Source organism: Monodon monoceros, unplaced genomic scaffold (assembly GCF_005190385.1).
Source record: "Monodon monoceros isolate NGI ecotype Baffin Bay Population unplaced genomic scaffold, NGI_Narwhal_1 Super_Scaffold_4, whole genome shotgun sequence".
NCBI classification, from domain to species: domain Eukaryota; kingdom Metazoa; phylum Chordata; class Mammalia; order Artiodactyla; family Monodontidae; genus Monodon; species Monodon monoceros.
In genome coordinates, this window is record NW_021703781.1 from 70,123,013 (window position 1) to 70,138,735 (window position 15,723).

Genomic DNA, 15,723 nt, shown 5'->3' on the forward strand with positions numbered 1-15,723 from the left:
ATTTGTTGTTGTTATATATATTGTTACCTAACAATACAGGCAGGTTGAAAGTAAAAGGATGGAAGAGATATATCATACAAACATCAATCAAAGGAGAGTAGGACGGCTATATTAATATCGGATAACATCATAAAGATGTCAATCCTCTGCTTCCTCTCATGCGTATTAACTGTGTAGAGGCATGGGGGACATAGGTTATTTAGAAAAAATTTGAATATATCTTCTTTTGTCTTCCAGGGAGGTGGGGAGATGAGGGAGAAAATAAATCTCGTTTCTGCTTCTTTCCTCTCACAGTGAAGAAGGGTGGAGGGAGAAAAGAAATTCTAAAATTTCAGTGTTTCTCCGGATTCTCCTCTGATACTAGCGCAGGGACCTGAAGGTGAGCACAGTCCCTTCACTTAGAGCACAAAGTAGGCTGAGCACTGCGATGTGTCTCTCAGCTCTGCCTTCAGAGAAAACGGATGTATTCCCCAGCTGCTGGGAGTGCTGCCAGGAGACAGCCTTCAGCTAGCAGTCCCCTTCAAGCATTGCTTCTGCTGGAAAGAAAACTACCTCCCCCAAGGTCCTGCACCCTCTAGGGACAGCTGCATCCAATGACTAATTGGTGTCACGGTATAATGGCCCAACCTCTTGTCCCAACTCAAGACAACTCTGAAGGACCATCCCAGCTTCAGAGTAACCTGTAGGATCAGCTGTGGCCTCTACTGACAGTGATCACAAAGCAACTCCTCCCTATGCCGATCATGCTTCCTCAATTTCCTTCCACAGGTACTGATCCCAAGAGCACTTTCTAATAAATACCCCCGTGTCATAATCTCCAATCTGTTTCCTGGTAACCCAATTTGGAACCACTGGTGCCAGGAATGATCCAAGAAAGCAGATACTGGCATGGAATCTCTCAGCTGTCATGAAGACCCCATCACAGGTGGTAGGTGAAGCTCAGATAGCTCTGGGCACAAGGTGGCAATGCAACTGTTAAAACTCTCACTGGTGGTGAACTGGAATGGTAAACCAACTGGAAGGATTACACTAGATGGTGCAATGCATAAGATATTCAAGAAGTCCGGGGGAAATAGTGACTGTGAAGACAGTGGAAGGCAGTTGGCTGTCATTTAAAATCCTAACAAAGGCTGAGTGATTAATTGGCAATTTAAAGCTATAGGTAGAATCCAGAGGGTCTTCTTGGTAGCACGTGAAAAGGCTCTTGTCCTTTACCAAAGAACAGAGAAACCTGAGGACCAAACCCAGGACTTAATCGTAAGGTTAACCAAGCTCTTAACCTAAGCATGTTTACTAGGTCAAGGTCAAGGCCCTGTTGGGAAAGAATGGGATCCTGATACATCGTACAGGGATATCTGAACTAATGCACACAAAATCTTGATCTCAAGATGGAGAACAGTAATCTCAATGAAAAGTCTTGATTTCATGTTCAGTTTCTAGACCCAGAATCCATTGACTAAAGCAAAACCTGGTTCCTGGGAAGGATTCAACAACACCAGGGCAAGTATACATCGTAGTGATTATCTCAGTCTTTCTCTAAAGGAACCTACAGCCATTTACTCAGACAACTGTACACTGAGGAAAAAGAAATACCCAAAAAGTTCAAGATTCTTGGGCACAAGATCTAAGTTCACACTGATACCTGGAGACCCAAAGCTTCATCATGCTTTGCTGGGGTCATTTGGGAGCCAGGTAATAAATGAAGTCTTGGCTGGATTTGACTCACGATAGCCCACCAGGTCCATGGATTCACCTAGTGTTCATTTTTGTGGTCTAATAAATAATTAGAATAAACTCACTTGATAGTTAGTATAACCACTACATTGGTCCCATGGTCTGTGGGGTAAAGCTATCAGAATGGGGAAGGCCATTTGAAAAACTCTGAAACAGCCCCCCTCAGCCAAAATACTAAATCAAAAGCAATACCTTATTCCAGAAGGAATAGCACATATTCGCGCCACCCTTAAGGGCCTGAAGGACGTAGGGGTTGTGAGTATTCGTTATCTCCATTTTATTCACCAGTCTGGGCCCTATAAAATCTAGGTGGATCCTGGAATGACACTGGAATACTGTAAAATCAACCAAGTAGTGGGTTAAATTGCAGCTGTTGTACTGGATATGGTATCTTTGCTAGAAAAGATTAATATGGTTTATAGCCTTCGATCAGGCAAATACATTCTTTTCCTTCCCTTTCAGAACAAAAAATCAGAAACAGTTTGCATTTAATATACATTTTAAAGTCTTGTCTCAGGATTATGTTAACTTTCCTGCTTTCCAACATAATGTAGTCCAAAAATGTTGAACTAGATGAACATCCAACAAAACATCATACTGGCTCACTATCAATGACATTATGCCAAATGGATCTAACGAGCTAATTGGACCAAATGAGCAAGATAAAACTGATACATTTTGATTAGTGCCAAGCAGAGCCAGAGGACCCAGGTTTATGAGCAAGTAGCCAGGCCCCCCATGTCATCCACCACAGCTACATCAGCACCTTTCCTTCAGCTCACGCCTATGGTCACTTGTTCATCAATGGGTCAGAAGTCAAAAATAGATGGTGATTGCATTATAGCCCCTCTTAGTAATGGTCTGGAAAGACAATAGTGAGGTATGAATAGAGCTTCAGGCAGTATACCTGACCATCCACTTTGGGTGGAAAGAGAAGTTGCCCCTGGTTAGAATATATGTGGACTCACAGGTGGTGTTAAATGGCCTGATTGGATGCAGGAACCACCAGCCCCTTTAGGGATTGCCTCAAAAGAGCCAATTCATTCAAGGTCATGCCTCCTTCCCATGGCAGCCCACATCCAATGACTGACTGACACAGGGTAGGGTTCCATGCTTCCTGTCTCCAAGACCAGACATCCTAGATATTCCCATATGGTTGGCTAAGGCCTCCACTGAGACTGCCTTGCAGCTCAACTTCTCCTTCTCACCAATTACCTCCTTCCCTTCCTTTCCCTTCCCTTTCCTCCCACAGGTTGTTGATCCTCAAAGCGGTCCTTAATAAACAGACTGCATGCTAATCTCTGTATCAGAGTGTGTTTCTCAGGGAACTTAACCTGTGACACTATCTTTGAATATGTTAAGATGAGCTCCAAGGTAAGGAGGAATTGGGGAGTGTTATGGACTGAATTGTGTCTCCCTCCCAAATTCATATGTTAAGCCCTAACCTCCAATGTGACTGTATTCAGAGATAGGGCCTTAAGAGGTAATTAAATGAGGTCATAAGTGTGCGATCCTAATCCAATATGACTGGTGTCCTTAAAAGAACAGGAAGAGACACCAAGGATGTGCCCACACAAAGAAAAGGTCATGTGAGGACAAGTAAGAAGGCGGCCATCTGCAAGCCAAGGAGAGAGGCGTCAGGAGAAATCAAATCTGCTGACACCTTGATCTTGGACTTGCAACCTCTAGAACTGTGAGAAATAAATTCCTGTTGTTTAAGCCACCCAGTCTATGGTATTTTGTTATGGCAGCCTGAGCGGACTAATACACAGCCCTAGCAAACTAATACAGACAGCTGAAGGACTAAGTGGAGGAGACTCCCCAGAAGAGAGAAATAATGAGATGTGAGGGTAATCTTGATGGAAAGGAGCTGACCAATAGTTTGGAGACTGGAGCCCAAGGGGGAAAAGTGAGACCAATAGGAAATTTTCATTTGGGGGATTGCTGAGGGATTTTGTGGTATTTTAAGTACTTTATAGTATTAGGGTGTAAGTCCTCCTTAGGTGAGAGGCTTGAGGGTAAATCAATAAAAAGGTGCTGAGGTCCACATAGGGCTGACCCTAGACAGAGAGAATAATACATCCACAGGAGATAAGGCTCAAGGAAAACTAGGAGTTCTCTTGGGGTAGGAATTCAGAACCATATACACCAAGTGGTCATTAGAACACATGCCCTAGGAATTCTCAGAAATCTTGGAGAGCCCACTGGCCAGAATGTGGGATAGATGTCCATGTCAATTTTATTTAAATCCAAAGGAGGTTGACTTATGTTAGAATTGGGATATGACGACTCTAGTTTGGGGGCCTGTACCCCTTCCTCTATGGTTTTATCATGGTTTTCATGATTGTCCACTTATCCAAGGACAATTGTATGTTCCTAAAGACAGAGACCATGTTTCATCTCACACCACCCAGAGAACCTAGCCAGCGTCAAAAAAAAAAAAAAAAAAGCAGGTGAGTATGTGAACGAATGAGTGAATAAAACATCTGACAGGGGCAAGACACTCTTCTCTTCATAGTAAGAAGATTATTCTAGGGACATTTGTGTTTGGGACTGCCCAGCCTCCACTCCCCCTTTCTGAGGGCACTCTCACTTCCTTTAGCTCCTTCTCCATGGTTCCAGACTGATAGGACTACACTCAGGTTCCTTGCCCTCTCTGATCAGGGAACAGAACCAAGTCCATCAGATGTCCTCTCCTTATAATTTTAAGCTTGAGCTGAGGGACACAGAGATTGAAAGTAGCATTCAGACTACTGGCCCCCAACCAGACTCTTCCTTCTATGAACTTCTTGTTGTACTTCTTGGGCAAGTTAAACTCCCTTTTGGTACCTAAGTTTCTTCATATTAAACACTGTCTTAGTCCATTCATTTTTCTATAACAAAATATCATAGGTGGCTTATAAACTTATTTCTCACAGTCCTGGAGGCTGGGAAGTCCAAGATCAAGGGGCTGGAATATTTGGTGAGCCAGCATCATGATTCATAGATGATCATCTTCTCACATGGCAGAAGGGGAAAGAGATCTCTCTGGGACCTCTTTTATAAGGGCACTAATCCCATTCATGAGGGCTCCACCATCATTACCTAATTATCCCCTAAAGGTCCCATCTCCAAATACCATCACAATGGGGATTAGATTTCCACATATGAATTGGGGAGAGGGACACAAATATTTAGTCTATGTTAAACATGTGCACAAATACCCACCTTTCAAAGGTTATTGTAAAGATAATAATTAATAGTAAACACTTCACAGAACACTTGCATAGTGGGAACTCAACATATGTGAGTCCTTCTATGCCCTTACCTTTCTCTACACCTACCAGAATCCTACAGTCAGTGCAGGGCTCCAAGATGCCCCTAAATAGTGCCACGGGATATAAAACAACATCTTTGCCTTAAATAAACTTTACCTGGAACTGATCCCAACTGATCTGCTGTTATTGTAAAGGCTGGGTGAGTGAGTGTGTGTTTTCAATAAATTCTTTAGAAAAAAACCCCATCAATCAGTGGATATTAGGACTTCCCTGGTGGTGCAGTGGATAACACTCCGTGCTCCCAATGCAGGGGATACAGGTTCAATCCCTGGTCAGGGAACAAGATCCCACATGCATGCTGCAACTAAGACCCAGTGCAACCAAATAAATAAATCGTTTTTTTTTTTAATCAGTGGATATTAGCTATTCAATTACCTGCCATTTGCTCTATTCCCATTGGCTACTTTATTCTTAATGTGTCTGAAATAAGCCTGATTCTGCATAAACTCAGTGACATGCTTATAGAGCTTAAGAAATCACTAATATTTTTCCATTTCTTCTTTATACTTTTTTGTATTATTTGTTTTAACAATAAGATTTTTGTATTATTTATAAAATCAGAAAAAATCTTTTTTAACAGAATTGAAAAAAAATCACTGAAGTATATCCCTGCTGTGCCACCAACACAGGCTGTGTGGCCTGGGAAAAGCCCCACACCCTCTCTGGACTTCAGTTACCTTAACTGTTAAATGCAGGGATGAGCCCAGATGCTCCCTCGGGGTCCTTCCCATGGTCTTCGACTTTACATGTGTTTCAGAGTCTCTCGCCCACTGGAATAGGGTATTTTCTTTTGCAGCAATACCAGCCAGTGGGCAACCCTCAATCTTTTCCAAGTCACAGCTGGCACAGCTGTAGCCAGAGTTCTGTAATGTGGGCAGTTCTTGGACTGTCCCAGAGTGAGAGGTTGCAATCAAATCCAGAGACAAGCCTTGTTCCCGTGATGTGTAAAGCTATGCCTGCCCCCTTTAGGGTCTCTTTCATCTGCTGTGGGTATCAGGCACTTGGCCTGTTCACTGAGTCTGGTTTGCTGTTGAAAGAGAGCATAACAAGCTACTGTTCTCTGAGCAGGTGTGCTGACTGGGGGAAAGGGTGATGAGTATGCTTTGTGAGTATTAAATGCACTCAAAACAAAATCACCCTTAATGAATGGATTCATTAAGACACAGGTCTGAACTGCCTTGACAATAAGCATGAGAAATGAACAAATACTTCCTTGCCACGATCTTTCCTCTCTTAATCCAGGAAGGCTGTTTTTTATTCAGGCTTCAGCTACAGTCCCAGAGTGTCATTACCTCTTGATTAGCATAATGAGCACCTGAGTAGTAATGGCCTGACAAATTGCTCTTGTACTTTTCTATTTAGTAGGGCACTCATTCAAGAAGCCAAAGCATCCTCCATCCTTGCATCCAAGTGGAAAATCACCAGCATCAAAAGAACAAAAATATGAGCAATAAATGCTTGCAGGCAGGTGGGAAGGATGAAAGGGAGGGAGGGAGAGGAGAAGGGAGGGAGGGAGGGAGGGAGGGAAGAAGGAAGGAAGGGAGGGAGGGAGGAAGGAAGGGAGGGAGGGAGGGAGGAAGGGAGGAAGGGAGGGAGGAAGGAAGGAAGGGAGGGAGGAAGGAAGGAAGGAAGGAAGGAAGGAAGGAAGGAAGGAAGGAAGGAAGGAAGGAAGGAAGGAAGGAAGGAAGGGAGGAAGGAAGGAAGGAAGGAAGGGAGGAAGGAAAGAAGGGAATTCCATCCCATGATAAAATTTCAGACCTCACTTGGTCAGCATCCAAAGAGGGCATGAGTTTGCTTGGAAGACCCACTGTGGGTTTGGGCTTTGTCTCAAAGCCAGCCTCTGCACAACAAGAGAACAGTTATCCGAGTGTCAAAGAATACTGCAAACTTGGAGCAACATGGATGGACCTAGAGATTGTCATACTGAGTGAAGTAAGTCAGACAGAGAAAGACAAATATCGTATGATATCGCTTATATGTGGAAACTAAAAAAATGGTGCAAATGAACTCATTTATAAAGCAGAAACAGAGTCACAGATGTAGAAAACAAACTTATGGTTACTGGGGGCAAGTGGGGGAGGGATAAACTGGGAGATTGGGATTGACATATACACACTATTATACATAAAATAGATAACTAAAAAAGACCTACTGTATAGCACAGGAAACTCTACTCAATACTCTAATGGCCTATATGGGAAAAGAATCTAAAAAGAGTGGATATATGTATAACTGATTCACTTTGCTATACACCTGAAACTAACACAACATTGTAAACCAACTACTGGACTCCAATAAAAATTGAAAAAAAGAGAATATGGCAAACACAGCGCTAACGGGGGCAGAGAGAGAGCATGTTCAGGACAACCTATCACCCTGTCGGGAAACACCTGCTTCTTGAGAGCGAGCACAGTTTAGTGAGGACGGAATCTGCGCTTTGGAGCAGTCTGCCTGAGTTTGAGACTCAGCTTTGTGACTGACTGACAAGCCATGTGATCTTGGACAAGCTACCTAACCTCTCTGTGACTTACTTTCCTGCCCTATAAAATGCAGTGTAGGTAGATTGCAAATGGCCATGAACACTCTGTAGCTCCTTCCATCAGGAGGTGGGGATTTTCATGGTTCCTGTCTCACAGTGTTACTATCTAGCTATAAAACTCTAGGCTACCTGGCACGAAGCAAACTTTCCATAAAATGTAACAATAGTTATTATCATCATACTGTTATTTGTCATTATCATGTCACTTGTGTGGTGCGGGACAATGTGACAGGAAGGGGCTTTGGAACCAGACAGACATGGATTCAATCCCAGTGCCACTCACCGACTTTGGGTAAATGACTTCTCTGAGCTTTAGTTTCTTCACCTGTAAAACTGGGACAAGCAATGCCAGCCTTGCAGGGCTGTGGTGAGCTTGGCACAGAGTGGGAATCTCACGGAAGGACACGACTGCCACCATGCCTGCTGCTTGGCATACCCAGGGCAGCAGGACCTGAGCGCCCACCATGGGCACCTCCCCAGGCCCACCTGGAGCTCCATGGGACCTGGAGAGAACACGGGTGCACTGAGGCCCCTGCGGGGCTGCCTTCACCCTGATAGAGTCCTCATTTCTTGCTAGAAGTTGGACGGAGAAAATAATCAAAGGAGACAGTACCTTACACATTCAAGGCGCCTGAGAAGCATCCTCCCTGGTATCGGCCGACTGACTACGAATTTCAGTTCAAAAACAGAGGGATGTGTTTCCTAGCAAGATTTTTCTTTTTAACACGTCTACTAGAGCAACACTTTTCTTTTATTGATTCCCAAACACCATTTTTTAAATATATCGTTCCACACCAAGAGGCTCTAATACAGTAGGTCTCAAGAAGGGACCAGGCCCCTGTGTTTTCTAAGAGCTGTGCAGTGATTCTGAGAAGTGCTGTGGCTGGCTGAAGGCAGAGGCAAAGAGAGGGGTCACCCTTCACCAGGCCTTCTAAACCGTAAGGGCAGCGTGGCGTGGCGGGTGAGGGCTTAACTTGGAACCAGGGGATCTGGATCTGACTCCCAGGTACCCACTGCTCGCCTTGGGACCAGGTAAGTCACTTCCCTTGCCGCCTTCACAAATGAGGATAACACCTGCCCTACTCACCTCCAGGCGCTGTGGTGCAGGTCAGATAAAATCATTCTTGGGCTTGGTTAAAAATCTTTCTGCCAATGCAGAGGACACGGGTTCGAGCCCTGGTCCAGGAAGATCCCACATGTCGCAGAGCAAGCAACTAAACCTGTGCGCCACAACTACTGAGCCTGCGCTCTAGAGCCCGCGAGCCACAACTACTGAGCCCACGTGCCACAACTACTGAAGCCCACGCGCCTAGAGCCCGTGCTCTGCAACAGGAGAAGCCACTGCAATGAGAAGCCCGCGCACCACAACGAAGAGTAGCCCCCGCTCACCACAACTAGAGAAAGCCCGCACACAGCAAAGAAGACCCAAGACAGCCAAAAATGAAAAATAAATAAAAATTTTAAATAAATATATATATATATAAAGAGGAGACTGTCCTTTGCTTTTTCTGGCTCAGGTTTCCTCTCTATAGCCCCAAACATAAAAATGAAACACATTTGACCTTTCGTTGTTAGGGCCCTCTTGAAAGCTCTGCATGAGATTTATCATGTCAGGGGCCCTGCGGAGATTCTGTGCAAACTCCCATTATCCACCTCTGTCTGGCGCTTGTCTGTGAAACATTAATCGTATGAGCTCCAAGACCCCACAGTGGGCAGGAAATTCAACAAGCAGCTGCCCTTGCCACATTTGTTGCAGCCTGCCCTCCGCAAGGGGATTAGCCAGGGTGTCTCCCCAACATGATTCACCAGAAAATAGATGCTTGAATCCCACCACCTCCCCTTCACTGGGGTGGAGGGAGCTTCAGATCAGAGGTATTTATAGATGATAAGGAAAAATAGAACTAAAAAAAGGCAGAATAGAAACATAGTGGGAAATGAAGAGGAATTGACTTGGAAAACAGAGAAGAACAATTCAAAACCTATTAGAAGTGTACACATTCAATTTTCAAAATAAGGCTTTCTACTTCCAAAGACTGACTGGGAATGTACAGTCTTTTAACAAATCAAGATTGTGACTTTCATCCATCCAAATAAATATTTTACATTTTCAACATCTGTATACTGTCTTCTCTCACTTTGCAAAAAATATCCCTGGAAAGGTATGCATAAATCCATTTTTAAGTCTTAGTTTAGATGTACCAGAAAATTCTGTTTATGATGCTGTCATGAAGGTTTTGGAATGTAGATGATTAAATTTTGTTTATAGACCCACGTGTTGAATGTTTTTAAATTTCTCAAGTCATAGGTGGAAGTGCGTGATTAAATGCTAACATTTAAATAATGATTCAGATTTATGATGATATAGAAATTAAGCATGAAATTCTCTACTCTCCCTCTGATGGACCATCGGATTTAGACACCTGCAGTCTTGGAGAACACAGAGCTTGGTGCCATGTACAGAAATGCTATCACTACTTAGATTGGGGCCAGGGGGTCACAGGCCCTAAATGAACAGTTCACTCTTGGAATTAGCTTGAACTGACAAATTTAGATTGAGTAGCATGTTTTCCTTGGCATGATTTATCCTTGCTTTGATCCTGGCCATCCTGAGGTTGTGTGGTTACACTGTGTATGTAGCTGGCTTAGTTTATTAATCCCACGGCTGGAGACCATTCTACTGATTTAATGTTTATTGAGAACCCACAATGTGTGAAACACAGTACAAGCCCCAGCCTGAAGAGCTTCACACAGTGAAGTCAGCCACAGATACATCCTATGCATATAACGGAGACGCCGGTGCCTGAAGGTAAATCAATCAGGGACTTGCCTTGGGGAATAAAGGTGCTCCTAACCTCTCATCTGCGGGGGATGGACCCTGGTTCACTCCCAGATCTAGCCACACTCTTGCCTGGATCCCCTTGATGCCAGCTCCGTGCCTTACTTATATTTGTCAGACTACTAGGTGTTCAGGAATGCAAGCCACAGGACAGAGGTGGTGAACGAGCTTACCTGAGAAAATAAACCTGGAACTTAGCACCCCCGGTAGAAGAGCAGACTGAAAATCCACAAGAACAAAAATTCAGAAACGTTACATCAATTGGAATAGTTACCTTAGCATCTCTTACAGTTGCTATTTCCAGGTAACTGTGGCCAACACATATTGAAACAGCCCCCAGCCGATTTAGTGAAATAAATCTATTGGTTGACTGCCAAAAGTAAGACTTGGAGACAACACTTGCAAAGAGGAGTACAGAACCTCCCATCAGCCTCAGAAAGGGCTAGTGCCAAGCACCAGGCTGGCTCCATTCCCAGCCTTACGACTCCTTGCAGGAAAAGGGCTGGATACTTGTATTAACTAAAATGAACTACTATATTAAATTAAAAGTTCTACCTCAACCCTCTGTGGATTTCTCTAGGACTCACTTCTGAGAGATTTGTTTGATCAGTTTGTTTTGTAGTCAGACACGTCTCAAATAGTTTTCAGATAGAGGAAGAATTAATTAGTTGCTGTTCAGTTGCCAATCTGCATAATTTGTAAAGATGTTTATAAACACAATTCTCCAGCCTCTTTAGGCTCTCCATAAAGTCCACATAAATGTTAAAAAAAAATTTTTTTTAACTTAAGCTATAGGCATGATAGAAACTGGTGGGAGCTTTTCTAGTAATTAATGGGAATGCTTTCCTCTCACAGTTGACTTAAATCAAACTATCAGGGAACATTTCAATTTTTTTAACATGCCAGCAACCAGGATTTGGAATAATTCATGGTGTATAACTTTATAACGCCATTGACCTAAAATTGAATGACAATACTTTAAAAAAAAACTGATTGGACTCATACAGAGCCTTACACAGAGATGTGTAAGGAAACTCTTGAATGGATACCTATATATTCTGTTATAGGATTTACCTCTATGTGCTCCACCAGGTATTGTCTAAAGGCTAATAGAGTATTCCCAAAGCTTCATTCAGATGTTTCTGAGGTTCATTAGAAAGAGAATAATTCTTAAAGCATTTAACCTTGGATGCATGTTAAAATCACCTGAAGTGCTTTGAAAAATGCTGATACCCAGTTCCCATCTCAAATCAACTGGACTCTCTGGGGATAGGACCTAGGCACTGATGTTTTTTGAAAGCTCTCCAGGTAATTCTAGGAGCAGCCAGGGCTGAGAACCAGTGACTTAAACCCTCCAGTGAAGAGACCACAATTAATCAGATTCCTCCCCCAACTACTTCCACCCCTTCCCCCAATTCCTCCGGTCTCCACACATACCCATCCAAAGAATGATCTGAGGAAACAGGAAATGTCTAGCCTTGAGTCTCCCAAACAGTAGAGCTGCTGGAAGCACAGGAACAAGTCCCCGGGATGCTGGGAGATGAGCTCATTTGGGGTGGGGGAGTGACATCATGCTGTGCGTGGGTCACATTATTAGAGCACAGGCTCTTTGTTCCCTAAATCCACAGACGAAGCTGAAAGTTAGTTTTAGCGCCATTGCCAGAGGTAATGGCATCTCCCAAGTTCACCGGCCTTTTCCTTTCTCTAGCCTTTTCCTGCCCTTCCCCATGCTGTGAAAAGTCTAGTCATATAAGTACTAAAGACTCATATTGCTAACGAGTCCAACGATGAATGGAGCCACTCTTCCATTGTGGTTACTGACATCAGAGTAAAAGGGTATAATCCTTGTCATCCCCAAATCACCCCCTCTTTCCCTTCCTTTCGGGGCACACTTTGATGAGTGAATGAGCTCATTGAGAGTAAGAGAAGGGGAGAGGTGGGAAAACACTGGTTCTGCTCTTTAGTGCTGGAGTCGTACTGGAATCTTCCAGATGGTAGCTCAATGGCTGCAGACATCACTCCATGGCCTATATGCCACAAGGGCTAATCTGACAGCTGCATATCATGTATCATTTCCCAAGGCTCCTGCCTTCACTGCCACTGTCATTATTCCAACATCAATGTGGAAACCCTTGTCCCAGGGCTCTTCTCCTCATTTAAAGAGCTCTTGGGATGTTAAGGTAAGGATTAGCAGCCTGGTATCATGGCCCAACAGTCATCACCTCTTCCCTTCACCCTGAAAGGAATTAAGTGTTTGATCTGTGCATCCTGTAGGTGGCGCTTTACTTTTCTGTTCTGGATTTAAGTAAGCTTCTCCCCTTCCTTATATTCTGAGTTGATCGTGTTCCAAGTGGGTCACCACAGAGCAGGTGCTGAGCAGTCAGTTGACAGCTGTTGGTCTGTTGCAAATTCAGGAAAGAGCATTATGCTATGGCACACAGCTTACACTGAGTATCCAGAAAACCGAATATTTGAGTGCCTGCCTGTGGCAAACACTGGGTGTGTGTATACAAACATACACGCGGATAGGGTGTCTGTCCTATGCAGTTATATATCCCCTTAAACGATTTGAACCTTTTCCTCTTTATCCCTATTTATCTATATCTTCATCGACTAATTCAGCTCATCATCTTCAAATAGAAATTGGGGGATAAGGAGGAGGGAAAACAGTAGCAAAACCTCTTGAAAGGTGGTTTGTAAGTGTTTTTGTACTATAAATTCAAGTGGATTTAAAATTAAAACCCCTTTGGCATATAAAGGTCTTATTCAGGAAATGCTGAAATCCTAGATGTAGAGTTGTAGTACATATTTCCCTGGAATCCCAGAAATTAATGGGTTCAAATTGACTAAGCAATTGTATCTCGGCTGAGCCCCTTTTAAAAGGCAACCTGAAAAGCTTTACCAACCCCAACAAAGCCATTTTAAACCCCCTGCTCATTGCTCCTTCATCTCCCCATTGAGCAAGCAGAAGAGGAACAAGGAAGGCAGCTACGGTCCTGAAATACTGTTCTGAACCAGGGGAAGGAGCTTTGTTTGGCCTTCAAGGGCAAACGGAGGAAATAATAAATCCTCTTTTCCTCTCCCCGGCCTCCTGCAAGCAAAGCACAAGACTGTCAACAAAGCCCACTTAGCATTTTACAAAGACACAGGACAAGGAAAGACAGCTGGACAAGAAGGCTGCGCTGGAAGCTTTGCCCCTTATTGGCTTAGTATTAGCTTAGCTCTGGAATAAACTCTCCAGTCCGGCCTCGGGTGGGCATCCTCGGAGACAAGCGGACATGGAGTTCCCCAAGGCCTGGCGCAGCGGCATCAGATGAGCACGCTGACTGTCATGCTCTGGCCGTGCGGCGCGATCTTGCGGGGCCAGGTGAACAACAGCTTGCGTAGCTCCTCACGGAAGCTGTCGTGCAGCCAGGCGTAGATGAAGGGGTTGTAGCAGACCGAGCTCATGGCGAGCCAGTGGCAGAGCAGCTGCACTAACCCGAAGGCATAGGGGTCTATGGCGCGCGGGTCGAGATCCCGCAGCAGATTGAAGACGTGCAGGGGCAGCCAGCAGACGGCGAACACCACCACCACCACCACCAGCAGGCAGAAGGTGCGGCGGCGTCGCGCGCGATCCCAGTCCGCTTGGCTCGGGGTCACGCAGCCCGGCACCACGCGGTTGCGGAGCTTCACCGACACCCGGACGTAAGACAAGAGGATGACCAGCAGGGGGAGCAGGTAGGTGACGAGCAGCAGCCCCCAAGCGTAGAGCTGGCGCTGGCGCTCCTGGGACCCCCAGAACTCCTCGCAGAGGCGCACGCGGTGTGGCTTGAGCTCGACGTGGTAGGTGTGCACGGCGGCCGGCAGCGCCAGCACCGCGGACAGCGCCCAGATGGCCAGCACCGCGTAGGCGCTGAGGCGCAGCGAGATGCGCCGGCGCAGAGGGTGCACCAGCACGACGTAGCGGTCCACCGCGATGGTGGTGAGCGTGAACACAGACACATAGACGGTGACGGGCTGCAGGAAGAAGACCAGGTGGCACAGGCCGCCGCCGAACACCCAGCCGCGTGGCTCGAAAGCGTAGGCCAGCGTGAGCGGCACGCAGGCGGTGCACATGAGCACGTCCGACAAGGCCAGGTTGCCGATGAGGAAGTTGGTCACGTTGTGCAGCCGACGCACCCGTGCGATCACCAGCACCAGCAGGCAGTTGCCCACCAGCCCCACGACCACCACGATGCTGTAGAGCAGCACAATCAGCCCCTTCAGCTGATGCACCAGCTGCAGGCTCTGGAATGGCGCGATGGCCTGCGCGCCAGGACCAGCCGCCGACCCATTGCCCACCAAGGCTCCTGAGCTCTGGTTGGCCGGAGTTGAAGCCGCCCGCAGCAGCCCAGAAAAGAAGTCAGGGGCCCCGGGACCCTGAGTCGGCAATGAGGCCATGGCCACCTGTCCAAAGAGAATCAAAGTCCGTCACTTCCCATTCTCTCTCCACCCGCTCGTACACCAACTGCGCCCCTCAACGCACACACACACTTGAGTGACCCAAATATTCCTCTGGAATGACTGGCCACAATAAATAACAACAAAATTTAAAGTGCCGTCACCCCTACCTCTGTAAAATTAAGTCTGTGAGTTAGATGTGCACAGGTTATTTCAATGCCTTCTACTCTATTGAGAGCCCTTACAGTCCCCACAGGCCAGATCCAGGAGCACAGTCCTACCTGGTTACTGGGGCTTGGCGGATGGAAAAGCGCTCCGGGGAACGAGGGGGAGAATTCTGGCGGTCCCTAGAGGTCCTCCACCCAAGACGGCCGTGCAGCCTTCTCCGCTTCTCCGCGGAGCTGAAGTGATTCAAGCGTTCCCAGTGGGCTCGCGGCGCCTCCCCTCCGCCCCGCCCCCCACTCCATCGTGCCCTTGTACGGAAAAAAGGGGCGGAGCACGCACCTCCCGACTCGGTGCTTAGAGAACTGGAGAGGTGGATAGTGTGGGGAGAATAGAAGCAGAAGAGGAAGGAGCGGCCGGAAACCTGGGCCGGAGGGGCGAGGGAGAACCTCTGCTGCGGGAGCTTGCTGCGCCCTGGGAGAGTCCCGCTCTGGAGGAGAGCGCGGTGGACTAGGGAGAGGAGGGGCGTGAAGCCCCGGGCTCTACGGCAGGACCTGGTGCTGTTTGAACAAGGAAGGCGCAGGGGAGGAAGTGGGTGGGAGTTGAGATGGGATGTAGGGGAAAGATGAGGGACTCGCCCTCAAGAGCTGCATTCTGCATGGAGTCCTGGCTTGCGCTAACAGAGTCGCATAGGGGGTTCTGTCAGGGATCTA

The 15,723-nt window shown here is 46.2% G+C and overlaps 1 protein-coding gene across 1 annotated transcript; it reads right to left on the bottom strand.

Moving 5' to 3' along the window:
- Nucleotides 1-13,125: 13,125 nt before the first annotated feature.
- On the bottom strand, nt 13,126-15,374 carry PRLHR (prolactin releasing hormone receptor). Its single transcript, XM_029200878.1, has one exon. The coding sequence runs from the start codon at nt 14,846-14,848 to the stop codon at nt 13,736-13,738; it is 1,113 nt and encodes a 370-aa protein (XP_029056711.1). The 5' UTR covers nt 14,849-15,374; the 3' UTR covers nt 13,126-13,735.
- Between the last annotated feature and the right edge of the window lie 349 nt (nt 15,375-15,723).